This window comes from Prionailurus viverrinus, chromosome D2 (assembly GCF_022837055.1).
Source record: "Prionailurus viverrinus isolate Anna chromosome D2, UM_Priviv_1.0, whole genome shotgun sequence".
NCBI classification, from domain to species: domain Eukaryota; kingdom Metazoa; phylum Chordata; class Mammalia; order Carnivora; family Felidae; genus Prionailurus; species Prionailurus viverrinus.
The window spans coordinates 39,808,341-39,836,198 of NC_062571.1; the positions used below are offsets into that span (position 1 = coordinate 39,808,341).

The window sequence follows — 27,858 nt, forward strand, 5'->3', positions numbered from 1 at the left end:
AGGGATGTGTCGAGTTTCTGCCTGGCTTGCAGTTGACCTTCACGAGGGCATGTCCCGGCATGGCCTGGCTGTCTTCAGGACAGAGGCGGGGAGGACAGACTGGTCCTCAGATCCTCCAGGGGTTTGAGATCCCAGGAAGGCCCTGCACTGCAGCTCCCTCAGCGGCAGCTGGGTTTGCTCTGGATGCCCAGGCTGATGGCCGTCCAGACCCTGAGGCCCTGCTCGGTGGTCAGTTATGTGACCAGCAGGCCCTTGAGAAGCCTCCTCAGGATCCAGCTGGCCCAACTAGAAGGTGGCTGCTGGGCTGGGACCAGCCGGTCATCTGGCTCCGACGCCCCTCCCTGCCCCGGTGTTTCCTTCTCTCTGGGTGCTGTGTTAATTTTTCATGGCTTCCATCGGAGGCAGAAGGCAGAGAGCCGTTTCCTGCAGGGAGAGAGCAAGTGCTGGGGTGGGGAGGAGGGAGGCAGAGCTGCATGGTGATTAAACACTGCAGAGGCCTAAACAAATGACGGCTCCCTCCCCCAGCTGCTCTGGAAGAGAAACAGGGAGCCAGGCCTGAATGAAGGTGGCCCAGGCTGCTGTCTGCACCCCCCCCCCCCCCCCCCCCCCCCCCCGCCGCCTGCCTTACCTGGGGCTGCCTCCCGAGAGCTACAGCCATGCTGAGCCCCACAGGACCTCACTCAGTGCTCCCAGCCACTCCGGGAGGCAGGTACCAGGGCAGAGAGGGCTCAGGACCATACAGTTAACACACCAGCAAGTTCTGGGGAGACTATAGTAGTTACCTCACAGGGTGTAGGCTTGCGTGAGACAGTGTGTGCAAAGGTCTCAGAACAGGGCCTGGACTGAGTCCAGTTCTCCAACCACAGGAGCCACTGTCAGGGTTGCCCTGTTAACACCTTCAGAGCGTGTAGGTGAGATTGTTTTACCTGCAGGTGAAGAAGGAGGTGCACACACCGGCCAGGATCTTGCCCAAGACCACACAGCCCACAGCTAGTAGATAAAACCTGGACTCACCCACTTTGGACTCCCTACCCAGTGTTCTTTCTCCTATACCCGGGGCCAGGAAGAGAGGCCGGGGTCAGACCGCCAGGGCCTTGAACGTAACAATCAGGGAAGTCAGCCGACAGTGTTAGAGATCATGTGCCAAGCACACAGTTCCCCTTGACCTGAGAGCCTGTGTGCCTTCTGAACCCAAAGAGGGAAAGGGAGGAATTTTTCCTCCTTTCTCCAATCACGCAGCAAATGGCAATTGAGCTCCCCCCTTGGTCCAGAGCAGTGGTTCTCCAAAGCGGGGTTCTCAGACCAGCAGCATCAGCATCACCTCGGAACTGGCTAGAGGTGCAAATTCTTGGGTTCCTTCCCACCCCCGCTAAATCAGACACCCCACTGGGGGCCAGCACTCTGTGTTTCAACAAGCCTTCCAGATGATTCTGATGCACAGGCAAAATTGGAACCCCCCTGGCCTGGAGACCCAGGTGGTTTGGTCCTGCCCCGGGACCTCACCATCCAGGACACCGATTCACGCAGACGTCACCCAGATGTGTTACTCTCTAAGAAACAGGTGCAGCCAGGAAGTACTGTATGTCAATGGAATTCTTATAAATGATTATTTTCATTGCAACAAGGCAGCTGGATATTTAAAGAAACCTCGCAGAGAATCATTTCATCTCATAAAGGAGCTTCTGCAAAGAGAAAACTCCTCTCCCATTTCCTGCCCACCGCCCCTCCCCCGTGTTCTATAAATTCAGTCTCTAAGTCATCTTTTCTTTGAGTGGTGTCCACCTATCCATAACTAAAACAAGTCGACAATATGAGATAGTCGCCAAACTGCACCGGGAAGCAGTGCTAAACTGCTAGTCCGGAAGCCCCGGAACTAAACCGGGAAGTTTAGGGAAGCACAGTGGGACCGTTCTGGTGTTTCAGGCAGCCAGGTTACCCACTGCCAACCCCCGCTAGGCACCTGGAGACGTGGCAACAGCCAGCCATGGGTGGCTACCGGGGTCCCATCAAATATCCACACTCAGGGCTTCTCAGGAAAGAAGCGATCCGCTAGAAAGCCAAGGCAGAAACATGAAATGTGCGGGCGGTGGGCTGCTCTTGCCTGGTGCGTGGATAAGAGAAAAGAACCCTGCAACACGGTTTTGGGTCGAGAACGCACTGGAAGGCTGTCATCTCCCACAGCGTGGGGCCAGGTCACCTGCCCCCGAGCTAAAACACGGGCCTGATTTGCAGAGTGCCTGGCACCAGAGCAGGAATTCTGTCCCCACCCTTAACCCACTTGTTGTGCCGCCCAAGCCTTTGTACCGTGAACCTGAGACTGTTGCCGGTTAAGGAGGTCCCTGAGCCAGGGGAGGCGGAGAAGGATTAGGGGTGGTCCAAATACTTGGAGGCAAAAGAGCTGGGGCTCTGGCCAGCGGGTCTTTTCTCAACTTGCTCTTCTCAAAGAGCAGTGAGTGACCTAAAGTCAATTCTCAGTAGTCAAGTACCTGGATCACCAGGCAAAGCGCCACCCGCCCCAAGTCTCTCTCTTGTCCTTGTCCCCATGGCACACACACCCTCAGTCACTCTGGGGCCGGGATGCTTTCCAGGTGGTTCCTTCATAGAAACAAAGGCACCCTGGGATCGGCACCTTTCCCAAGGCCTGGTCTCGAGACCCCAGGACAGTCTTCTCTGGCTTCGTGAGCCTAGGCTAGGTGAAAGGGAACCTCCATTTGAGGGTCTTGGGGTTTGCTGTCGGCTCCAGCTCCCACGAGGGCCAAGAGCCTGGGTTTGGCCACCGGGGCCAGAGCTAATGATGGGAGTGCACAGCCAGGCCTTTCACCCCCACCCCCCAGACTCACGGCCCCCTTGCCTTCCTTGAAGATGGACAAGCATGATGGTTAGACTTGGCTTCTGGTCGAGCCTGGGAAGGGCCTGGCTCCACTCCGACCTCTCCTTATGCTAGGGGCGGGAGGAAGGAGGACATAGACCCACTGCCAAGTACTGAGCTAGAAAGCCTCAGCAAAGTCAGCTACCCAGGGAAGAACCGGATTCCTGTCACTGCCCCCGCCCCCCCATTACCTGAGAGTGAGTGTTCAGGCCCCAGGAGAAACTATACATACAGGACAGAAACCGGCTCTCCGGGTGGCACCTGCTGGAATGAGGGGCATACAGCTTCCATGGCTCCTGGGGGCACACTGTGTGCCCATGTGGCCCAGGTCTGGTCTTGCAGACCCAGTGGGCATGCCATGCCAGGGCCAACAGTATGGGGAGAGCTCTCCTCCATCTTGCTTGGGTGGCACCTTGGAGCAAAATGGAGCTAGGGAGACTTCTTGACTCTCAGGACCCTCCTCCCAGTGGATATTCTGGTCAATCCTTGAGTAGCCAAAGGACCTGTCCTTTTGGAACCCATGTCCCCCCAGAATGGGGGGGGACAGATGCACAGAGGCCACCTGGCTTCGGTCTGTTGTGGGGTGTCTGGGGTCCTCCCCTCCCCAGCATGCTTGCTTTGCTATTAATGCTGTATAACTTTCAGCTGAGGTGGTCTAGACCCCTACCCTTACCCTATTAGCAGCAGATGTCCCTGGGGTAAGAGGAGAAACTCCTGCCTTGGTCCTAGCCTGTCACATGCTCAGGTGTGCCCTGAGCCAGGTTCCCCAGCTTCTCTGTGCCTGCCCTTCATCTCTATGATGGGGGCTGTGGCCACTCCACGACCAGGTAGCTTATGAGGGTCCACAGCCAGCTCACACGCCCCTCGCAGGGGCACAGGACACAGTGATAGCTCCCTGCCAGCTGGTCTTAGCGACAGCAGCAGTTTGGCCCATGGCCTCTGCCCAGGCCCATCCCGCAGGCTGGCAGGACCGAGGGGCACCACTAAGGAAAAGGGGGCATTCTCTTTCTGATGAAAATGGTCCCTTGAGCTTGTTTCGGTTGTCTTTTCAACTTGAACCAGTTATCCTGGAAGGCTCTAGGTGGTGGAGTGAAGTAGGCAGGGAATTTTCCAGGCTGGGATTTTCCTAAGGCCCACGGACAGGCTCAACCTGTCTGACATCTCCTCTGGGGTCTGAGGACCTGCCCAGCAGGATGAAGGACAGCCAAACCGGTTTGGGTTGGGAATCATCCCTACAGCTCAGGCTCTGAGGTCCCCTGGAGTTCAGTTCCCAGGATGAGTTCACATGCCTTGAGCCTCCTAGCTTCTGCCAACCTAGACAACCCAAGGGGAGAGGGGTGGGAGCATGTGTAGAGCCTTCTGGGAGGAAGGACACAGCCCAGAGGCCCTCTCTGGCCACGCAAGGACCCGAGATGGCAGGATGCTGAGCACAAGGATGCAGGTAGGGCCGGGCAAGGCAGGCCAGGAGCCTCCGTGCTCATCCGGGGCCAGCCACACCGCCAGCCTGGTCCGTCCTCCCCACGTGTGGGGCCTGAGTGTGTGCACAGATACAAAGGGCAGGCAGACAAGGAGAGGGGCAGGGTCACTGGCGGCCAGAGGGCCAGCAGATGATTCCTCCTTGTCTTGACTTTCCTACCCCCACAGTGATGGCAGGTGACAGAGCAGGGAGCAGAGTGTGGGATTGATCTAGAAAAACCAGCAGTTGAAACTGAGGACAGCGTGCTCCTGCCGGTGGTGGTAGTCCAATGATACAGCTGTTTTTGCAGGAGAGTAAGATTTTCTCACAAGGAAAGTACCTCTTGTTTTATGGTCCGGGGGTCAGCTGTCAGGGCCAACCAAAGTCCAGCCCACAACCCCCCAGGAACGATGTTTTCTGTAACCAGAGGGAAGTCCTACCCCCTCCCCAACCCCCATTACCCCCGGGTCCTGCTCTCAGACCTCAGCACTCCCACTCCCTGCTCTGGGCTCCTGGATTTATTAAATGGGGTACCTGGGCAAGGTGAGATCTCTGGAGCCCTTTCCTTCTATAACCCGGGGAGGGAAGCGTCCAGGCCAGACATGAGGACACGTAGCTCATCCCACAATCCCACAGCACCTGCAGGATTAAGAAGGGTGGAGGCTGCCCTCAGCCCTGAGAGATGTGACCCCCTTATGAGACCGGGGCTGATTCGTGGAGCCACAGACCTCAGAGAGCACAGCACCTACCCCCCTCTCACATATGGCCCTGAGACAGGAGGAAGTTGCCAGAGGTCACACAGGAAGTTGGTGCAGACTGTGGGACAAGAAGCTGGGATGGCGCCAACTCACGGGATGAGAGGTGGGCAGGAGGCACAGAGCTGCCTCCTGGGGACGTGCCTGTTCTCAGATCTGTGACACCACAGACTCAGGAAGATGAAAGAGAAGCCATCCTGGACCAGCCCCCGGGTCGCTATTGTGTTTGAATCACCTGCTCTTGGGCCTCCGTTTCTGCTTCCTAAAATACGGACCGCCTCATCCTTGGCCGCCCCCGCTGGGGGTTTGTGAGGCTCAGTGAGGCAGGGGGCGCCGGGCAGGCGAGCAAAAGGCTGCCTCTGCACGCTCATGATCCCATCAGACCCTCCCTGTCCATGCTGGGGCGACGTCACCCCATTTCAGAGGCATGCACATAGACCCCAGGCCGGCCCACTGGGTCAGTGGCCACATTAGGGCTGACGCTGGGTCTCCTGAGCCCAAGCAGCCACTGACCCCGGCTCCGCCTGTCTGTGGTCATGTGCATCCTGTGCTGTTTTCTGGGAGGAGATGACCTTGGAGAACTGGCAGGGAGGGGCCCTTTTTCCATCTCCAGGGGACCCGACAGAAGTGGGCCCACAGAGGAGGACAGGCAGAAGAACAATCCCACAGACAGCTTGGGGGTCATGGGTCAGAGCAGGAATCCTGCCCTTGGCTCCTGTCGCTCATCCCACTCCTGCTAGATACGCAGAGGCATGTGGACTGAGGAGGGGCCGAGGGTCTGCCCGGGCCTCCCAGCTAACCACCCCTCGTGTGGGGCCAGAGGAGAGGCCCTTTGTCAGCTGCTCTGTCAGCCCGGTTAGAGAGGGGGGCTGCAAAGTCAGTCCCCACTCCCAGGCGCTCTCGGGGAAGGAAACTGCCCAAACTGGCCACCTGCACCGCATGGCTCGAGAGCAGGGCTGGAAGTGAGCAGCTTCTGGGCTCAGATATGTGGGGGGGCCTATCGTCTTGCCCGCTTCAGAGAGTCTGGCAGGGAAAACGGGCGTAGCTGGGAACTAGGGGACAGCGCTGCCTGCCCAGGGAGCACCCAGCATGAAAGAGGTGCTACAAGCTCGGGCCCGTGGTGTATGAGCATTTTTGTGACGCTCTTACAGATGAGTGAAAGAAATTGTGTTTTATTTGAGCAACAGCATGTAGATGGGGACACAGGGCAGCCTCTCTCTCCTTAAAGGAGCCACGTGCTCAGTAACAACACAAACGGTTCATTTGCCTATAGTCCTTTGTATATGCCGGGCACTGCACTAGCATTTGATGTACATTAGCTGGTTTAATCCTCCCGACAGCTTAGGGGGTAGGTAATATTTACTATCCCCATTTTACTAGAGGGAAGACCAAAGCACAGAGAGGCTAAGTAACTCACCCCAGGTCACACAGCTGCCAAGTGGCTGAGCTGGGATTTGAACCCGAGCTGACTGGCTCCAGCGTGTGTTCTCCACCACTCTGCCTTCTGGAGGCAGGAGGTAGTCAGCGTTTTACAGCAAAGACTTGCCATTTCTTACATGTGGTTTAGAGCTTGGGCCCTTCCTTCATCCTGGGACTCCTCACACCAGGCCTGTGAACAGAGGTTCCTCTTCTTGTCTTCCTACTTTATAGATGACAGGGAGAGACCAGTCCCCGCCTGACCTCCTCGCCTCCTGGCCCCTCACTACTCTTTTTCCCTGCTCGGCTCTGGAGAGTGGGATCCTGGTCTCCGGACGCAGGCAGAAGTCCCCGTGGTCTCTTACTCCCAAGCTTCCCTGGGCAGTGGTCCCAAGGCCCCATGGGTGGGGGGTGAAAGGAAGGTCAGAAGCTGGGAAGGCGTGGCCTGGAGGCTGGAGGGGGAAAGAGCATGGCCAGGGAGCCCTGGGCGAGGTGCTCTGGGATCCCCTGTGAGATGGCCACTGTCCACATGAACACCAGTGTCAACCCAAGAGCAGAGAGAACCCAGGGCGGCAGCCAGCCTCCCAAGGTATAGGAACTGAGGTTGTTTCTGTAATCTGCTTACCTTTCCTTCTCCATTTTGGCGTGGCCCGCCAGTGGGTGTGTGTGTCACAAAACAGGTGTCAATTGACTCAATTACAGGTGTTATTTGATGACAGCGCCAATCTCTAGACCCGTCCAGATAGGATTCCTTTTGGGGCTGATGTTCCTGAGGCCAGGTCCCAGCCCCTGGGGAATGGGGAGCTGCTGACAGGTTTAAAAGCCACAGGGCACCGGTCACAGGTTGATCCCGATTGTCTGGCTCTCGGATGCAGCAAGTGCAGTGTGTCCGTCCCTCCCGCCTTGCCTGTATTAGGTTATCAGCTGCGATTCTCTTCAGTGCATTGGTTGTGTTGGTCCATGGCCTGTGCCAAGGGCCGTGCTGGGTGTCAGGGTTGCAGAAGCGAACCCCTCGGCTCCCATCATGGCCCGTGGGTTGCTGTGACAACACAAAAGCGCACCTTCCCCCGGATAGCCCGGCTCTCTCTGACTCATTTCCGCATCCATTGAACATCTCCCATCCCTACCAAGCAGCGTACAGCCTCCGGGGACACAGACTGGAGAGAGGTGATCAGAATACATTTGTGGAAAAATTCCTCTGGCCGCCTTGCATAGTGTGGGTTGGCAGGAGGCAGGTTTGGAGACGGAGATAAATGATGGGCCGGGCTTGTCGTAATTCAGGGGCGAAGGGACAAGGCCTGCAGAAGGTGATTGCAAGAGGCAAGAAGCAAAGGGGACACACTGCAGAGATGATCAGGCTACACTGGTCTCTGTGGGGGGCAGAGGCGGGATGTCTCCCTGAGGTGGCTGAAGGTGCTCCCGGGGAATTTGGGTGGATCGGGGAACAGGACCTCAGATGAGGGGTGGGGAGCTGGGAGGAGCCCAGCGTGGAGGCCGATACTTGCTCCCAACTCACCAGGCAGGGCCCTCCAGCTGCCCAGGCCAGACTTTCCCGCTCCTGCTGCCACTTCAGAGGGTCCTAATGGCACGGTCCTGATGGCAGTGAGCTGATGGCACGGAAACATTTGAGAGTGGGTCCTTAATATTCCTCGTTGAGCAGTGAACGCCACTGGCATGCTCCCAAGGGATCTTTGTGCCTCGTCCTGCAAGGATCTTCCTCACCCCCTTCCCCAGGGGGTGGCCACAGCCTCCTGGGCACCTCTGAGTCCTGCCCCAAGCCTGGGTCTCAGAAGCCCCTCCTTTCTCCCTTCTTCCCTTTCCTCCTCCCTCCCCCCTTCTGTCTCTCTCTCTCTGTTCCTCTCTCTCAAACACACACACACACACACACACACACACACACACATACACACACACTCATATACACCCAGAGTTCCTCTGTTCTCCAGCAGCCTTTTAGTCGCTAAGATGCTCTTTGATACTTAATATGCCTTTGTTTCATTTTGCATGTAGCTTCCCCAGGCTGCAGTGCATTTAATAATTGTCTGGCTTGGCCCTTACATCCAGGTCTCTATACCCTGATGCCCCCCTCCCCACCCATGGCTGCTCCATGGTGGGGAGGGGGGAGCATCCCTTCCAGTCTGCACACCTTCCCCAGAATGAGCAGCCCAGGCCTCTCACTGTCTGAACGTCCCCTGCTCGCCTCCATAAAGAACAAATGCCTTGTTTCCTGTGGCCACTTGGCTGCCTCTGGTGCCTGGCTGCTTTTCAAGCTGGAGTGCAGCCTGGCAAGGGGCAGGCAGCCCTTCTCCTGTGCCCGGGTGAGCTCGATCACCCCTTTGATGCTCTAACTCCCCGACCCCAGCCTCTGCCTCTCCTCCACCCACACCGGCTCATTGTCTGCTGGCTGCTGGGCTTGTCTGGAGAATGCAGCTTCACCCCCACCCCCTCCCCACACCTGGAACCCAGGCAATTCCCAAATCCTGCCGCTCAGCCTCTTCCCACCCCCACCCCGCCATCTCTCTGGTGAGACCAGCCCGTCCCACTAGTCCATCTGGCCAGCCCCTCCTGCGTGTCCCCTCTGCCAGCAGCCTCAGGTACAGAGACATGCAGGTCCTGTCACTGCCCCCAAGGAGGACACATCTGAGACAAGCCAGGACTAACATGCCCTGGGCGCCACTCCCGACCTGCCCTCACTTTTGTATCTGGTTTCCTTTTGCTTGTCCCTCAAGCACCCTGTGGTGGCTGCAGGGTTCCGGAATAGCCAGGAAGATCTTGGGGAGCAAATGTCGGCCATTTTCCCACCCTACCCTCCTAGATGTGCATCCTGTGTCCTCCTGATGCTCAGACCTGGAGTTCATTTTCATTTCTCTTTCAGAAGAGTGCATGCTGCTTTAGCCATAGCATCTTCCGGCACAGGGGTCCCTAGACACAACTACCGCATCCCAGTAATAGAAGGTGCCCCCCATTGTCATGCACACCAATATTTATGTCCCACTAGGAAGGAAGTCCTACCACTAATCACAGCACAATATGACATCGACTGTAAGACACATGCTGTGGCAGATGGCCCTAGTTTAGGTCCATGGCAGGTCTGGAGTGGGAATCCGGTGTCCCTGTGGCTCCCTGGGTAAGTTGCAGAGGGACGAGTGCAGGCAGTGGGACCGAGAACTCAGCTGTCACGTCATCCCCTGGCTGGAGTCCCCTCTCCTGCCCACTGACCCTCAGGGCTGCTGCTTCCCCCGTGGTGTGGCCATCAGGAACTTCGCTACTGAAGACTAGGGCCTAAGATAGGGCCAGGTGAGGTGTCCGAGTCTGGGTGTTGGGTTGCTCTGGACCCCAGGGAACCCCTCAGATGGCTGCTGTTGGGCTAGGGGTCCCGTGGTGGATCCCAGGGAAGCCCAAATTCCTCCCTTTCAGGGCTAAAGGCACCTTTCCAGTGGCTGAAGCAAAGGCAGAGCCGCCTCTAAGGGAGGACTTGATTTTTGCATCCTGTGTCTCCGGCGGAGCAGGGCACATGATATTGTCCTCACTTTGCCCCTTGGCACCCACCTCAGCGGCTCAGGAGGGAGGCAGGAGGAAGGGGCCACTCCACAGAGCCTGCAGCCAGCTGGGCATCATCTGCTCCAGGGCCTGGGACTTACAGATGCCCTGCAGCCACCCCAGCCCCTGTGCACTTCTGGAACCGCATTCCTCTTCGGTTCATTTGACTCTGTTGTATGGCCCCAAGTGGCCGGAGACACCGAGGCCCCCATCCTGTTGGTCACTCATCTACCAGTGGGTCAGTGATGCCCATTGTCATCGTCGCAAACACGTGGATAGTACCTACTAGGGCCTGATGGTAACTCAGCTCATCCTTACAACTACCCTTATGAGGTGGGGAGTAGAATACCACCACCCCATTTTACAGATGGGAAAACTGAGGCACAGGAAGATTAGGCAACTTGCTCGAGGTGTCACGTAGGTGGTAGAGACTGAGCTGGGATCAGGTTTCGTGGACTGGTTCCAAAGTCAGTGCCTCACCAGCTCCCCCAGGGCTATGTGGTGGGTGTGGGATGCAGGGGGCTGCTCTTCTGGGACTACTGTGGGTTACAGGGTTCCTTTGTTCCCTTGCCCACCCTCCTTCCCTTTCTGGCTTCTGTTCGGACAGCCCTGTAGTTGGTTGGCAACACTAATCATAGCTCACATCCATTCTCTGAGGCAGGCGGCCCCCGTTAAGCCCATTTCACAGATCGGGAAACTGGGTCTCCAAGCCACGAAGCAGCCTGTGTGAAATCTCACGGTGGCAGGACATGAGCCAAGTACTGTCACCTGTGGGACTACAGGGCCAGGGCACCTAGCCCCCACTTCCCGTGGCCTGCCTACCATTGTCCCTGCCCTCTCTTGGGGCAGCGGGGGCACTGGTGCCCATTGGGGCTGCCTTGACACCTCCTGGAGGGGGCTGGGATGGCCTCCTCCCATTCGCAAGGCGCTTTCCTGCCAGTGGGAACAGGGAGCATCTGCAGACCCTCACCTGCTCTCCAGAGACCACACACGGTGCCTTCTGGGCCTCCATGCTTATTAAACCAGACACTGTTTTCAGCACTTTGTAGGGGTTAGTGTCATTTACATGTCACAACAGCCCTCCAAGGAGTGAGCATTGCCGTTAATGCCTACTTAACAGGTAAAGAAACTGAGGCCCAGAGAGCTCGTATGATTTGCCCAAGGTCATGTAGCTCTAAGGGGTGGAACCCAGACTGTCCGGGTGAGTGGTCCTCCCAGGCTGGCCGCGGTGGCTGTCTACACAGTACGAGGGGCCCCTGAGATGTGGAAGGCTGGTATCCCTTCCCGAAACTCTTCCCATTGCGGGCACCCTCATGCACTCTGCACCACACCTTCCGGTCCCTCCCACCCCATCCGGGGACTCTTCGTGCCTGGCATCCCTCCCGAGTCCCAGAGCCTGTGCTCAGTGGTCCCTTTTCCTTTCCCACCGCAGAGAGTGCCCAGAGCAGAGACACAGAGCCAGAGAGACGTGCAGGCGGGGCTGGCCCATCAGAGCACACGCACTCAGCTTGGCCCAGATGCACGCACACAGGCAGTGCACATCCAGACACACCCCACCCTGCTGGGCTGTCTCTCTGTCCCTGTGTGACCCCCTACCTGCCTCTGTCCGTCAGTCCTCCAGGGTTTCTGACGGTGCCCAGACTCCCTTTTTGGCTGCACATTCCCACACGTCGTCATGAACCGGCATTTGCCCCAGAACAGCTTGCGTTGGCTTGCACCATGAGAGAGCACGCACTGTGCCCGTGCAGCCGCCACCATGTGTCTGCCAGTGTGGCCTCTGTGCTCACCGGCTGCTCAGGCCGAGGGGGTGAAGGGTGCTGCCTCCCTCGCTCCCTGCCCTTTGCCTCCTGATTGTAGGAACGTGGCTGTCCTGGCATCTGTGTGATACCGTGACTGCCTAATGCACATGTCACATCTGCTCACAGCATTCCAGACTCTTCACAGCCAGGCTCTGCTGTGCCACCGGCTCCCTTTTATTCCCGTAACGGAAAACCACTCCACAAGACAAGGGCTGTCCTTGAGCAAGCAGGGGGGTGGCCCGTGACATTGCAGGAGAGCTCCTGCGTGGCGTGGTGCCCCCCGGGAAGGGTGAGGGCTGGGAGGCGCGGCCACGGGCAGCGGGCAGCACCATCTGTGGCCATCCTTTGTGCTGGCAGCCGAGCAGTCCCTCCGTCGCTGCGATCCGGCAGGCCTCGTGCTTGGCGTGCAAATGAGTTTCCAGATGCCCAGTGCCCGCCCCCTCCCCCCCACCACACACACACACAAGAAGCAGTAACTAGGGGCTTAGGAGAAGAATGGAGCAATCTGGAAATTCATTTCTGTTTGTTCCAACCTCTCTGAATAGGCTGCCTCCCCCTCCAGCTGCGGCAGATGTGTGCTGAATGCCCGCTTTAGGGGCGCTTTGCCCTGGTTCTGGGCAGACACACGCCAGGGTAGGGGCCTCCCTGTGCAGGTGGTGGCAAGATGAGCCTCACAAAGAGGGCCAGGACATATCTCTTAAGATCTAGCTGCCCCCCCCCCCCCAGCAGCCCCTCCTGGAGGCAGAAACAGGTGCTCTCCTGGCCGAGGGCACAGGCTGCTTTTCAGCCCACACTTTCCTCCTTGACCGGATGTCTTCGGGCCCTGCACCAGCAGAGCAGACAAACCCAGCAAGCCGGGAGGGCCCGTCACCACCCTGCCCCGTTCCCTGCAAGAACCGCTGCCCTTCTCTTGTCCTTGAGCCCCCAGCAGGTCCCTGGTAACCGGTGGACCTTGCTCCCGGGCAGCCTCAGCAGGACGGCATGGGCAGGGTTCTCCAGCTGGTCCTAGTGGCTGGCCCCTGGCCCCTGCCCGCCTGGGGAGGAGCGGGAAAGAACCCCTAGGCCCCCACTACTGACCAAGCTTACGCGGGCCATGAGAAGGGGCAGAGTGTGACATGACTTCAGGGGGTCCCTGGCCCTGCCTTTTGGGGTTTCGGGCTAATGGGGCTCTCTCCCCAGGGTCTGGGCAGTTTGAAGTGACAGCCCTGTGCAACCCCTCCAGGCAGGGCTTTGTGCCTCAAGGTTTTTGTTTTTTTTTTTTTCCCCCAGTGCCAGCTGAATGTGGCAACGGGCATGATTTGCGCGTGGCCTGAGGGGTTCCTCACTGAACTGGCGGGGCTGGAGACCACAGCCACTTGGTGTCTGCCTCCTGAAGGGTTTTATCCGCTCCCCCACATTTTGGTTCAGGCTTGGGCTTCCCCACTGGGGTGTGGGGCAGGGGACACACCATCTGTGCCTCTGCCCGTCTAGGCGTGGTTACTGTGAGCGAGGGACTTCACCCGCCTGAGCTCAGTCTGCTCATCTGTAGAATGGAGATAACAGCTGGCATTCTGGATCATGCAGGGCGGGTTTGAACAGAAGGGCGTGGAAGCATGTTGTACAGCATCTAGATGGCAGAGCCTGGAAATGAGGGAGCGGGCTCTGCACCCAGCCAAGTGGCTGAGCTGAGCCGTCCTGGTTCCGAAGGCTGACTACTTCCGTAGCCATCAGACAGACCAGTCCGGCTGAAGTACTCATGGCAGGAGGGGGCCAGGGTGTGGTCACCCCTTTTTGCTCCCACGCAATCGTCTCAGCAGTTTTCCCGCCTACCCCTCACCACAGCCCTGGGAGGAAGGCAGGGCAGGAGTCGTTATCCCTCTTCCTCTGCAAGCAAACGGAGGCCCAGAGAGGGTCTCCGAGCTCCGTGGGTTCACGCGGCAAGGGGGTGACAGCCCGGCCTTCCGGACTCCCTCATGCTCTTCGGAAGGCCTGGCCAGACAGACTGAGCCTAAGCTGCTTTTGGCCCCTGGTGGTTACCTCAGGCCGGTGGGAGATGATTCCCCAGCACCCCGTTAACTTCGGCTGCTTTTCTCTCGGTGTTTAATGTCTCTAAGCCTGGGCATGGAGGGTCCTCCTGTGCTTCTGCCCTTGCTGCCCCGTGGGCCGCCCTCTGCCCTGGAAATCCTTCGTTCTCCAAAGCGTGGGTGCCCAGCACACAGGGGCCAGCCGCTGGGCTGACTGGAAGGATGGGCACTTCTGCGGGGAGTTCTTCCGGGGAGGACCCTGCAGGCACTCCTGGGATCCTCACTAGGCTCCAGGAAGGCTCTGGATGCCTTGTGAAGTTTGCCCCGCCTGGGAGAAGCCATGTCGGGCTGCTTGTCCAGAGGCTTCGCTGAGAAGTCTGGGGGTGGGCCGGCAGGCCCTTCCTAAGCTCACGCCATACAGGGTCTGTGCCTGGCTCCCTCCCTTGCTTCGGGGGTGTGACCCCTGACATCCCCTCCATCATGTCCGGTCTCTCCTCTTTGCCGCCTCTGGGCTTGTCCTTCTCAAAGAGGTAGCCGTTGAAATGTGCCCCCTCTGCTGCCCTCCTCCAGCATCAGGAGCCTTTTAGCCCTTCCTTCGGGGTGTTAGTCCCACTGTACAGGTGAGGAGGCTTAGTGGCTCTCCCAGTGTCACACGAAGGTGGGAGCACCCAGTGTGGGCCCGCGACGGGGGTGTGGGCGTGGCAGGAGGAGGTGGCCGCGGGGCCTGCTGACCATCCTGTCCTTCCTCGTAGCCCTGCTGTCCTCCTGGTGCGAGGAGCTCGGCCGCCTGCTGCTTCTCCGACATCAGAAGAGCCGCCAGAGCGACGCCCCCGGGAAACTCCCCATGCAGCCTCCCCTCAACTCCATGAGCTCCATGAAACCCACTCTGTCGCACAGGTGAGTGGGCACGTGCTTCCAGGGGTGGGCTCTGGGCAGCCAGCCCTCAGGCCCCGACGTGCCCTTGGAAGAGCCCCTCAGGTGGCAGGACTGGGGTGGGGGCCTCTGAGCAGCCGTGAGGATATTCCCTGTTTTCTCAAATGCCGCTGTTCTTTAAATCCGTGTGGGTGAGCGCCGTTTCTCCAGCGTGACAACGGAGGCTGCAAGCGCTGGTCTTACCCAGCCTGACTGTTTTGTCCCTTCAGCGGAGGGCCGTCTCTTCTTGAGGTTCTAGACTCTGGGCTGAAAGGTAACCATCCTGAGCCCAGGGTCTTCCCCCTTTTCCTGAGCGAGGTGTTGGGCAAACCCGGAGACACCCGGGGCCCAGAAGGGGCTCGAGAACGTCACAGAGCTGATGGTCCCACCGGCAGATGGATGGGACCAGAGCCAGCCCAGGCCGACCACGCAGGAACCGAGTGAGGCTGGGCTGCTAGCACAGGGGTGGGGCCACCAGAAGCGCAGGGACACAGGTGGGAACGGCGTGGCGGAGGCCATCAGGCACTGAGGAACTGGCCGGTCCGCCCTGCACCGGCCTCAGAAGGAGCGTGGGCTCAGGCCCAGCAAGTTCTGTGGCTAAGTATTCCGCAGGTCCCTTGCTGAACTGGGCACGCTCTCGCCCAGTGCTCTACCGGCTGAGCAACAGACCCGCCATGCTGTCTGCTTTTCCTCTGCGGGTCCCGCCAATGAGCGCATTTCGGGGTGAGGTGCATTTGCAGTCAGAGCTAGGCTCCCGTTCGTGACCCAGCCCGACCGAGGCACCCGCGGCCCAGAGCACCCCGCGGGAGACCTGGCTCACACCATTGAGGTGCTGCCACAGACGCAGGCACTGGCCACACTCCACAAATTGAATTGGAGACTGTTGATTCTCAGAGCCACAGGGGAGTTCCTTAGGTCCAGCACCCTGCCCAGACAGGACGGCCCCAACACATGGTTCCCTGCTTCTGCCAGAAGCACTTTATAGGACGGCAAGCCCGTCACCACTGCGTCACCGCACCCTCAGCCCGACCTGTGACCACTCAGACTCAGGACAGCCCCCCTTCTGTGCGTGTTTCCTGGTGGGTGGTACCGTGTTGGCATTTGGGCCAGGGCATTTTTTTCATGGTGCGGGACTTTGCAGGGCATTTAATATCGCGGTCCCTGCCCACTCGGTTCTTCTACTGCCCCCTCTCCCGCCGCCACGGTGCTAAAGTACCTTCACACAGTCTTGGGGGTGAGGGTATCACCTGTGGCTAAGAAGCACCGCTCTAGAGAGACAAAACCCACCTCTGGCCGCCTTCCTCCCCTCACCCTGGCTCAGCAAAAAGCCACAGGTCTTGTCCGTCTGAGCGGCTGCCAGCCGCTGTGCACTAGCTGGGGCTGAATGCAGCCTAAACTACCCAGCTCGCATTTACCCTTCTTTTAGTCTGTTCCCACTCTGCCCCGCCAGACTCATCCTGCCTCTTGTTGCCCCACACGTCCTGTCCTTCCAGCCTGTCCCCCTCCAATTGGGCCAGGGCCCTGCAGCCCCGCTTAGAGGCCTGCCTCAGACCTGCTTGGCCATGACCGTTCAGGCCACGGGGCGCCATGGATCTGGACCCCGGCCAGGCCTTTGCCAGGCTGTTGCTGAGCTGAGCTGCCGGCATGAGAATGTCCCGTCCTGGAGTTCACCAGATGAGGGATGTCTGTGCGCCAGGGGCTACATCTCGCTAGTTGGGGAAGTAAGACCAGTGAGGCAACTTGGGAACTGCCAGATCCAGGCAGGGTTAGGGTTCGGTGACAGGTCGGCCTGGCCTTGGGGTTCCAAAGGAGGAAAATGGCTGTCAAGAGGCTGCCCAGACGACATGGGCCTTGGTCTTCAAGGGTTTGATCTGAGAGCTGGGCAGGTGCCTTCTAGGAGTTTGAACTGGCTTTCCCTCAGTGGGCCGAAGAGCCACTGGCTGGTACCCAGTGCCCTGCCACCTGTACCACCACTGGTTCAGCTCTCTGTATGTGCTCACGGAATGATAGAGAATGCAAAACAGCAGCCTCTCAGAGATGGGAGAGCCCTGTGCCCTGGAAGGTTTCAGGGAGAAGTGATGGATGACCAGCTGCTTCCGTGGAATGTGGCCTCCTTAACGTAGCACATTCTGGACGACACCTCCCACCCTGAACGTCAGGACTAGAAGGGAAAGTGGGCCCAGAGCAGGACAGTGACTTGCCCATGAACACACCGCATTGAACCACACACAGTGCTCTGCCCTTCCCTCTGCTGCTGGCCATTCAAGATCAGTGAGGTGCTGTCTGGTTGTTCACCCAACCCTGATCCAGACCTTGCCCTATTCCCCATTCTGTAGCAGGGCAGCTGAGACCAGAAAGAAGTGTCATCAGTTGAACAAGGACCAGTCCACATCCCTGCAGACGCAGGGCTGAGGCCGAGATCACATTGTGAGCCAGTGATTCGAGTCTGGTTGGTCTCTACTCGTAGCTTCATGAATTTCCTGGGAAATTCCCATGAGGGGCATCACCTTTTAAGTCCTCATGTAATTTCCCAAACCAGAAGGAAAGAAAGTTGAAGAGAAAGTCAAGTATTTTCACAGAAAGGAAACTTTTCTGACCACCCTCCTCCACAAGTGTATTGAGTGACGTGGGGACAGAAGCCCTTCTTGCCTTATAATTAAGGAGACCCTAACCCAGGTGAGCTTGAGGACCCTGTGATGTCCAGGATTTGGTGTTTGAGATGTGTGGCTGTTTGAAAACTCAGGGGTCCTTGTCTGTAGGCTCTGAGGACAAGTAAATAAAAGGGTGAGGGAGGCTTGGAAGCCTGAAGCCCCAGGCTCTCTCTGGGGAACTGTGTGACTGTCGCATGGTCACAGCCATTTACATTTTTGTTTTAATGTCTGTTTATTTTTGACGTGGGAGAGGGGCAGAGAGAGAAGGAGACACAGAACCCAAAGCGGGCTCCAGGCTCCGAGCTGTCAGCGCAGAGCCTGACGTAGAACTCAGACCCACAAACCGTGAGATCATGACCTGAGCTGAAGTCGGACGCTTGACCGACTGAGCCAGCCAGGCGCCCTGTCGTGGACATTTAGAGGAAAGGTTACATGGAGGTTGGTGCCACGGCACCGGGCTGGGAGTTGGGGCCCGTGACCCCTCGAGCCGATAGGCACACGGTGGCAGTCATTGCCACGCAGGCCCCAGGCATCAGAAAGGGCCAGCCGACGGCAGCCCCGTGGCAGTTGCTGAGGGTGACAGTGTCAGGAGGAATGTCGAGTGCCCGCACGTTTGGGGAGGGCTTTGTGGTCCGTGGAGCAGTCAATGGGCCGTCTTGGAGTCTGGTCCTGATGAGCGAGCTGTAGGTAGGTGTGTGCTCTCCACTTTACAGGGATGCGCAGAGCTTCGGGCGGGAGAAGGAGGGCCGGGAGAGGCCAGCCCAGGGCGGCACGGGGCCTCGGGCCCACGGTCCTGCAGCTGGACCCCTTCACAGTCCCCGCAGCGGCCCGGACTTGTTGCCGGCAGACGTTTCTGCCTTCTTCTTGCTCATGAGTGGTTAAAAAAGCCATTTGTGATTAGCACATTGTCCATATGCAAATCAGTGCTGCAAAAGTAATTAAAAGCCTAATACATCTTGTTTACACTCTTCGTTTAATTACAGCCAGAGCCCGCTAGAGCTGGGGAACACTCTGGAATCAAGGGGTGCTGCCCTTCTTCCAGGAGAGGGGTTTGCGGCCCCCCCCCAGAAGAGAGGTGCCTGGGTGCGGCCCCGGTGCTCCCCTCGGTGCGGCAGGTTGGGGCACAGGCCCTGAGCCAGGCTGCGGGAGGCGAGCTGCTGCCCTGGCGTCTTCCAGCTGGGGAACTTTGGGCAGCTCTGTAACCTCTCTGTGCCTCAGTTTCCTCATCTGTAGCACTAGAATAACAGCAGTGCAGGACTTGGAACGTGCTTGCTGCCGGGCCTGGCACACAAGATGTCCCACAGGCCAGTCATTATTCCCCCAGCCCTCCGCTTGGTGCCGGCAGACTCTGGCGCTCTCACTCTTGTCAGCTGACGAAGAAGGGGTCATTCAGAGCTGACCCCTGGTGTTCTCCTTTCCTTGGTCACATCACACTACCTTCACCGCCTTCATTGTTAGCTGCTTTTGTGTAGCCGTACCCAAAGCTCAGAGGGTAACAGGCCCTTCTTGCCCCCAGAAAATTAAAAAAAGACAGAGAAAGCGAGGAAGAAAGCAAGAAAGCAAGAAAAGCAAGCAAAGAAAGAGAGAGAGAGAGAGAGAAAGAAAGAAAGAAAGGAAGGAAGGAAGGAAGAAAGAAAAGCAAGGAAAGAAAGAAAGAAAGAAAGAAAGAAGAAAGAAAAAGAAAGAAATGAAAAGGGGATTGAAGGACCCATAAATCCTGCTGCATCGGTTCCAGATTGCTAAGATACAGGATCTTTTCCTTTCCTCCTTCCTATTGATAAAATTTAAAACCCTGTAATATGCAGTTAGCGACGCATTTCCCTCTATGTTTCACCGCAGGGAGGAAAGGAAGCAGCCCGAGTCGTTGTGATGATAGAGAGCAGTGTTAATGGTCCCCCTAAATTAAAGAGGGTGGGAGCTTCAGCTCCTCACTGGCTTGGTGTTTCATTAATGGTAACTCTACAGCCTTGCATGGAGACGGGACCAATATAGCCAGATCAGGGAAATTAATTAGGGTCTGACAATACCCTTAATAGGAATTCGTTATTTCTCCCAAATAAAGTGGCTGTTAGAAATGCAAGGGAAGAAATAACTCAGCCCTCCCCTCCTCTTCCCTCCATGAACGTCTGTGTAGACACTGCCACAGGAGGTACCCGGGAGCCAGGAATCATCACTCCCTCTTGCTGGGCTTTACTCATTTTCTCACATTTAGCAAACATCAGTCAGTGCCCATGGAGCTGCCAAACAGACATGTAAATCGTCTACTATAACTGCAGCGTGAAAAGCTCTTTCATGTGACAAAAAGAGCTGAGGGAATAGAGGAAAACGTCCTTGCTTCTGCTTAAGAGAATCACAAAAGGGAGTATCCAGGCTGGGCTTTGAAGTATAGGTAGGAGTTCACTAGGAACAGGAAGGCAGAGGGACACTGAAGCAAAGCCCCAGAGGCTCAGAAAACGAACAGGAATGATGGTAACACTCCCTCTCATCGATAGCGTTTCTGCAGAACTTCTAAGCACTATCATTGTATCAGCGAGTAAACATGGGTGCCTACCTACATGCAGTCAGGCTGGAGAAACAGAGAGGAGAGCGTATGTACAATTTAGCAGGGACTCTGTGCCAGGCACTGTGCCGAACTTGTATTCTTCGTATGTTTCATCTTAGGAGAGCGTTCGTCCCATTTTACAGATGAGGAAGTTGAGCTGACTTAAGTTCAAGTTGATACAAATTGTCGGTAGCAGAACCCAGGTTTGACCCTATAAAGAGTCTAGGTTTAGAGCCTAGAAACTTAGCCTCTGTGCCACAGGGCCTCCCTCTGCCATTTGAGTATTACCCTCAGAAATGTTTGGTTGGAGTCCCTGAATATCTGCCAGGATACTTGGTGCGGGCCAAAGCTAATGATTTGATGGATAGAGTGTTTTTTCCTGGGTCACTGTTTGGGTTTTCTCTGCAGCCTGTCTCTCAGACCAAACTTTACAGGCCCTCTGTCCCTTCATGCTGGGCAGCTTCCCTGAGAACCCTCAGGAAGCTGTGCCCCTTGGAATTCTCAGGGACTGCGAGATGTCCCTCATAGCGTGTGCTGCCCTCACGTTATCACCATCTTCCAGCAGGGAGGCGCCATCTTCCCCGATCCTTAGCTCCCCGAGACAGTGGGGCGTGGTCAGACCCATCTGGCAGTCTTGCCCTTGACAAACTCTGGGACCCTTTGAGCCTCAGCTCCTAAGAGATGCATCTGCCGAGCCCACGTTAAAGGGAATGTGTTCTCGGGTGAAAGCCCCTTCACACAGTCCCTTGCTTCTAGAAGCCACGCGATAAATCGTAACAACGACAGCAACAGCCAGCAGTTTTAGGTGCCTGCGTTATGCCAGATGTGGCCATTGTGCCTTAGATGTGTGAGCTCGTGTAATCCTCGTGACAGCCTTCTGAGAGAAGTACTAGTATCCCCATTTTACAGACAAGGACACTGAGGCATAAAGAGAGTAAGGAGCTGCTTCATTAGCTTCCCTCTGTCCCTGTCCCCAGAGGGCAGGACCTCTCACTTCCTGGGTGCCGGTGCCCATGGGGTCACAAACGCACTGTAAGTGGTCAGCAATCGGAATTAAGGAATGGACGCCGTTTTCCCTTCTCAGGCATCCCTCTGAGGAGAGCGTGGAGAGGTGGGCTTTCTCTCTGGTTAGCAAAGGCTTTCTGAGCCCTGTAGGTTTGAAGACATCATGCCAGGCACAGGTAGCCTAACTCAGGACTCCTGGGCCAGAAGGAAAAAGGCAGAAGGGCTCTCATTTGGGCCCCCACTCGGGCCCTAGCAATGCGAGAAACAAGTAGAGCTCAGGCCAGTGGATGCGGCAAGGGCTTCCTGAAGGAGGTGGCCTTTGGAAGAGGAGCCTGGGAAGGACGAGTGGCATTTTTTTCAGGGTGAGGACACAGCATCCCAGACCGGGAAGAGGCACAGAGATGGGAAAGCGCCTGTCCCCGTATTAGGGAGCTTTTGGCAGGCAGAGCCCTGCTGAGATTCCAAGTGGCTTCTGGGACTGCTGTCTCTCTGGGTGGATTGGATTCTTAGGGCAGTTTTGGCTGGGCTAGACTGCAGCTGGGGGGAGCTGTGGCATGAAACCAGGCCGTGCTGGATTGAGGGCGCACAGAAGGAGGCAGGATTCCTAAGAGTGGGATTCTCTTAGCTCCAGGGGCCCTGGCCTCCCTTTGAATTGCAACCAGGTATGGGTAAGAGGAGAGAGTGGTTCCCGACCTGGGCTGAACTTATCTGCAGGTTAAATAGTATTTGCCGGAGGAAGGAAGAGTCTCAGAACTACACAGCCCTACACAGGCCTTCTAGGCCTCTTCTTCATCACCCTGGGCCCCCTCCCACACTGGAAGGGCCCAGGAACCTGGCTTGTCCTTGCTCCTTGGGCACAGGGAGCCGGAGCCGGGCAGCCCCCCTGGCGGTGGTGTCTGAGTCCGGGCAGAGGCGTCGGCAGGGCTGACTGCCATGGGCCTGTGGGGGCGAGAGCCTTCACTGCGACAGCAGGAGCCGTCTCCCCAGGAGATGAGTCACAGCCGTGTTGGTGCGGCTGCCACTTCTGCTTCTGCAGCAGGTGCGAGTGGGGGCGAGCAAGTCCCCGAGACCGCCCCTCCATGCGTGTGCCTGTCTCTTCCCCCGCGTGTGCACAGCAGCATGTCAGCGGGGCTCATGTGCACGCACACATACGTGTCCCCATCCGCATGCGTGCGCTCCTGGTATGTGCCTGGGCTCTGGGGTGAACCTTGCAGCCGGGCGGTGGGATGCCCAGTTTGGGAACGATGGTTCCAGTCGCTTCTCACCGGCTTTGGGGTGGAGGGGACGAAACAGGAAGGAGCTGGTTTCCGCCCACAAGGCCCACCCACGGAGCTGCAGGGCAGTTGGGAGCCTGTTTGTGGGCCTGTGCAGTATCCTGGTGAGCCGGGGCCTCCCCACCCAAGGCGGTGAGACAGCAGCTGCCGGCTCCCCGCCCAGACTTCAGGCGGGGCCCTGCCGGGCTACAGGGGCTCCCGGAGGGCTTTGCTTCCCAAGCCTGCCGAGTGCGTGCTCAAAGGACACGAACCTCGGGCAGAATGGGCCATCAGCCTGGAGGGTTGATGGCAGCTTGTGGGGCAGGCGGACTGGGGAGAGAAGACAGACTCACCCTTGTGTTCTGTTAAGCTGATGGGAGTCCCGTGTTCAATCCTGCACACCTAGAATGAGCCTCACAGGACAGCTGGTGTCTAGGGGTCTCCTCTCCGTTGTTTAAAACTGTCGCCTGCAGGGCCTCCCTTCGAGACTGTGGTGTGCCAGGCCCGCGACCAGATGGTACCCCAGCCCTCTGTGACTTGTGCCAGAGAGGTGGGTCTAGCCCAACTGTGCTGACGAGCAGGCTCGTTGCTTACTTGCCTGTGCTGCTGCGCCCCCCGCCCCCTCCCGAGCTCTCTGGGCACCCAGGTCCCCATCGGCCATCCCAGATGCAGAGTTTGAGGTGTCTGTCACCTTTGGCCTGTGCATCCTGGCCTCACCCCCCATCATCAAACATGATGCAGACACGATGTTCCCGGCAGGAGCAGGGAGCAGGCAGGAGGGCTGGTTCCCGAGGACATTTCCTCCCCTTCAGGTTCTTGGCCTGCTGTTTGCCCCTGGAAATCACGAGTAATGCTCCAGCCTGTGTCCCTTTCTAGTTGAGAAAGCTTTTTTGTCTGCGTTCGTCTCTCTGAGCCACATCAGACTGACACGACCGAGGCCTGTGTTGCTCAATCTTCCTTGACTGAGACCCAGAGTAAAAAGCACGTATTAACGGCTGTGACCCAGGATGCACTCATACGTGTGTATAAAACCAAGATGTTAAGTTCAGGGAATAATATGTATTCTGACCACGTGTTCATGCTTAACTACTTTCTGTTTTGTTCCCTCTTTTTTCCCCTCATGCTGGTTTGATGTCTTGACCCGCTCGGGTTTCATGACCTACAGCTTAAAAACTCTTGAGAGGAGAGTGGGGGAGTACCATTCTTAGGCCCGTTTTACAAAGGAGGGGACTGAGTGCAGACAGGCGGGAGGAGCTTGTCCCCTGAGCCAGGGAGGGACAGGACTTGTATCCAGGGTACCCCGCCCCCCCCCCAAAAAAAAAGCCAGGAGAGGAGGAAAAGGGAGCGGTAGGATTTCTCTGAGACCAGGAGGTCGGGGCAGGCCACTCCAGTGAGGTGATTTCTGAGCAGAGATAGGAAGGAAGCCAGGGGCTGGCCGGGCAAGAGGGTGTGAGGCCGGGGAAGAGCAAGCCTGGGCAGACAGTGCCGTGGTCCTGCCCTCCAGTCCGACCGCCCCCGCAGGGCCCCGCGTGCCTTGACTGTGTTGACTGCCGAGGGCTCGGCCTGGCAAGAAACAGGCGTGAGACTCAGACCCCCGGCTCCTCTCTGGCTGCTTGTCATGCAGGACTGCGGCTCCTTCCTATAAGTCCTGACCTCTGGGCTGGCTCCCAGCACCCCCAGGGCCTGCTAAGCTGGGGTAGAAGCTCTCCAGGAGTGAGTGAGAGCTTTTGCCTCCTGCCGACTTCCTGTGACGAAGGCACGAGCCCAGCAGAGGCACGAGGCGCTTTCTACCACGCCACCCTCCTCCAGGCCTCCTTCCCCGATCCTGGTACCCAGCAGCGCTGCCCGGCAGGCCTCACTGCTGCCCGTCGGGGTGCTGTGCGGGGCCACTAAAGCAGATGTGGGTGCTCTGTTTCTCTGCGCCTTCTGGGGCCGTGTCTGAGATGTTCTCCTGGTGAGAGGTGCCAGAGTCCAAGCGGAACAGGCTCCAGAGGAGAGACAGCTCCGGCTCAGCACTCATAAAGGCTGGGCCTCGGGCATGTTCTCGATGCTGTAACCCCAACAGCCCTCTCCCTCTCCCTGGAGTCACTCTTTGCAGCAACTAACAGGAAGCCATTACTGAGCACTTACTGTGTATAGGGCAGGGTGTTGGGCCTAAGGTTAAGTCCTTGCTTCTGGTGTTTAGGGGCTTCCCAAGAGATGTCACCAAACACAGTGGGTACTTCTGGGCCTAGCGACGAGACTGGGGAGACATGGGTACGGCTGCTCCAGGAGAGCTGGGAGCCAAGCTGGGAGGCAGGATACGCTGATGAGCTGACAGGGTAAATCGCTCTGAAGTGTGTGAGTTTGGACTTTGCCTTGTAAACACTGAGAGCCAAGGAAGGTCTTTGATCACGTGGAGCGTCTTGGGGGTTGGAGGGAGATTAGCTTGGCAGGGATGTGCAGGAGAGACTGGGGTTGGGAGCAGGGGAGGAAGCATGGCAGGCAGGCCTGTACCTGTGATGCAGAGTCGGGAAGGAGACTGACGTAAGGAAACTCCTGCCAAAGTCCAGATCCGCAGGGCTGTGTGGCCAACCTGCTCTGAAGGGTCGGGAGGAAGGGGGAAGAGGTGAAATTCAAGACTGGGGCCCTTCCGGCCTTTTCTGAGAAGGGACCGGGAAGTTCCAAGGGGAAGCGGGTGTGGGGGAACCAGAGCTTTCTGGAGGGACCACTTCAGGTCAGAGCGTGGTTGGAGGAGGAGCTCAGGTTGGGCCTGCGGCTCTCTCTTCTTCCTCGCAGCGAGGCCTGTGGACTTCGGTGGCCTAAGGTGAGACAGACAGCCATGGGGGTGTCCCCAGCGATGCGGGGAGAGGTGGTCGCTTGGCACGGTCCGTCACCGTGCGATGTCACCTGTTCGGCATCGGACAGCCTGTCAGGGCTGGGGGGTCTAGAGCTGGCTGAGACGGGGGTCACCTGGGCTGGGCTGGGCTGGGAGCTGCGGAGCGTGGTGGAGTGGCGGGGCCCTCCTGTGTACGCGGCCCCTGAGAGAACCCCCCTCTGTCTCCCTCTGCAGTGATGGGTCGTTCCCCTATGACTCTGTCCCTTGGCAGCAGAACACCAACCAGCCTCCCGGCTCCCTCTCCGTGGTCACCACGGTTTGGGGAGTGACCAACACATCCCAGAGCCAGGTAAGAGCCTTTCCTGCCCCCAGCCCCGGCCCCTCCTAGGCAGGACCATCCCCTGAGCCCCAGGGCCTTTGGGTCCCCGTCCCGTGCCAGCCCTCCTGGCTCTCCCGGGCTCTGCCTGGCTGGAAAGACCGGCTCTCAGGGCACACTCAGCTGTGGGCACGCCTCTACCCTCCACACCTGCCTCAGGAAGGTGGCAGCTGGCCCCTACACACCGTCCCCAGTCTGGGGCCCTTCCTGGGGAATGAGTCTCATCTGACGGAGAGCCAGTTCTTCCCCAGCCCACGTTTACTTTGGTTGGATAAATGGGAGAACTTCCTGGCTATTACTGGCCTCAGGGCCCCAGTGTCTGGGGTCTTTGACACTGGGTAACCTGGGTTAGATTTTAGCAAAATGGTGAGCTTTCAGCTTGTGACAAACCCCTCCCCACACGCCTGGCCAAACCTGCCTCCTGCTCTCGCCCCTTCCTCTTTCCTCCACTCCTTCCTCTCCCGCCGGCCCAGCCTCTGCCATGGCCATGCGGAAGGCTCCGGGCTGTTTGCCGCCTGGGAGGGCACCACTGGGCCTCCCTGCAGTCTCGGGGCACAGGGGTCCCTCGGCCAGCATCCCGCCACCCTCCGGAGCTGGCAGATGGGCTCTCTTCGCCCTCACGGAGCAGCATCCCAAGGCCTCTGTGTGGCCCGACCCTCCGGGCATCCGGGACCCTTGGCAGGGGGAGGGCTGAGAAGTCCAGTGCCTTCCACCTGGCACCAGGGGCAGGACCAGCCCTGCCTCACTCGATCACAGGCTGAGGCTCTCCTCTTCTGTGCTGCCTGCTTCCGGGCTGCAGTACCCCTTCGAAGCATTCATATGCTCTGGGAACAATTCATGCCTCCACTTTTCTCCTCCTTTCTCTCTGTTCTCCCTCTTTCACCGTCGCAACCCCCCCCCCCCATGTCTCCTTCTTCCTCCCCATGCCGCCTGGGGTACTGCTTGAGTGACAACCACTCTCTGCCCACAGGTCCTCGGGAACCCTATGGCCAATGCCAACAACCCCATGAATCCAGGCGGCAACCCTATGGCATCGGGCATGACCACCAGCAACCCCGGCCTCAACTCCCCCCAGTTTGCTGGGCAGCAGCAACAGTTCTCGGCCAAGGCCGGGCCCGCTCAGCCCTACATCCAGCAGAGCATGTACGGCCGGCCCAACTACCCCGGCAGCGGGGGCTTCGGGGCCAGGTGAGCAGCCTTCCACCCAGAAGGAAGATTCCAGTTTAAATGCCAGCACCGTGCTTCCTGACACATCATTCCCCATTTTGAGGCCGATCTGTGGGTCAGACACTACAGCAGCTGCCGTCAGGCCCGTGGTGATGGGACCGTGTGCTTGGGCCTCAGAGTGACCCTTGTGCCTGGTGTCTGTATATGCTGGGACCCACGGAGAGGGCGGCCCCAGCAGCGGGGGGAGAGCTGCTTCACGCAGGTCAGGCAGGTCACCGCCCTGCCGGTTGTGGAGGCAGAGATGCATAAGGTCAAGAATCACCAGGGTCAAGAGGAAGGGAGGAAGGGGCACAGAACCCCAGGAAGATGCTGCAAGGATGTGGGGGGCGGGCAGAGGCAGCCCATTCCTCCTCGGCGGTCCCGTACTGTCCAAGACCACCTCTCGGGCTTCACCCCTCTGCGCGGCCCTCTAGCGGCCGCGAGAGTCTGCGCCGCCCGGCACCCGACACGGGCGGCTTGCTGGTCACCAAGTGACACGAAGGGGGCTGCCAGCCCACAGGAGGCCCTGCGCCCCTTTGGGTTCTGAGTCTAAACACCTCCCCTATCTCTGAGCTGGGGGCGGGAGGGCTGGGAATGATCCCTCTTCTCCCTCCCAGCCCAGGGCTTACCGCGGTTCATCTGTAGATTCAGGCGGTATCTAAGTCTTCCCTTCTTCTCGCTTGCAGCTACCCCGGGGGTCCTAATGCCCCCGCTGGCATGGGCATCCCTCCGCACACCAGGCCGCCCGCTGACTTCACTCAGCCGGCGGCTGCTGCCGCGGCAGCTGCAGTGGCGGCGGCGGCGGCCACAGCCACGGCCACGGCCACGGCCACTGTGGCAGCCTTGCAGGAGACGCAGAACAAGGATATAAACCAGTACGGACCGGTAAGGGCCCCGCCAGTCCCAGTCGAGCCTCGGCCCACTCAGCAAGGCAGGCAGCCCCGGGGAGTCAGGCCTGGGGTGTCAGTGCCCTGGGTGCTGGGAAAGCTGATGGGGTCGGGGTGTGTTTGGGCTTTCTTGGAAGCACGTGGAAAGGTGTGTGTCAGGACGTGGGTGTGGCGGGGGAGGGGGAGTTTGTGTTTGTTCCGAGTGGGTTTGTGGCTCGTGAGTGTCTGAGAATGGGGAAGGAGGTTCCTCAGTGCCCTCTGGGCTGCTGGTCGCCAAAGAGTGGACTCCATGTCTAAAATGTCTTGTCACCAGTCTGTCCCCGTGGTGGCCTCTGAAGACCATATACTCTTTGTCATCCCATCTGGGGGT

The 27,858-nt window shown here is 58.3% G+C and overlaps 1 protein-coding gene across 6 annotated transcripts in view; it reads left to right on the plus strand.

Moving 5' to 3' along the window:
- ZMIZ1 (zinc finger MIZ-type containing 1) overlaps positions 1 to 27,858 on the plus strand; it is a 233,868-nt gene that overhangs the window by 183,652 nt on the left and 22,358 nt on the right. For all 6 annotated transcript variants that reach the window (XM_047824475.1, XM_047824470.1, XM_047824474.1 and 3 more), the window contains 4 exons: positions 14,591 to 14,735; positions 25,254 to 25,368; positions 26,366 to 26,583; positions 27,288 to 27,486. In XM_047824475.1, the coding sequence (XP_047680431.1) occupies positions 14,591 to 14,735; positions 25,254 to 25,368; positions 26,366 to 26,583; positions 27,288 to 27,486 (677 nt within the window). The remainder of the gene's footprint in view (positions 1 to 14,590; positions 14,736 to 25,253; positions 25,369 to 26,365; positions 26,584 to 27,287; positions 27,487 to 27,858) is intronic.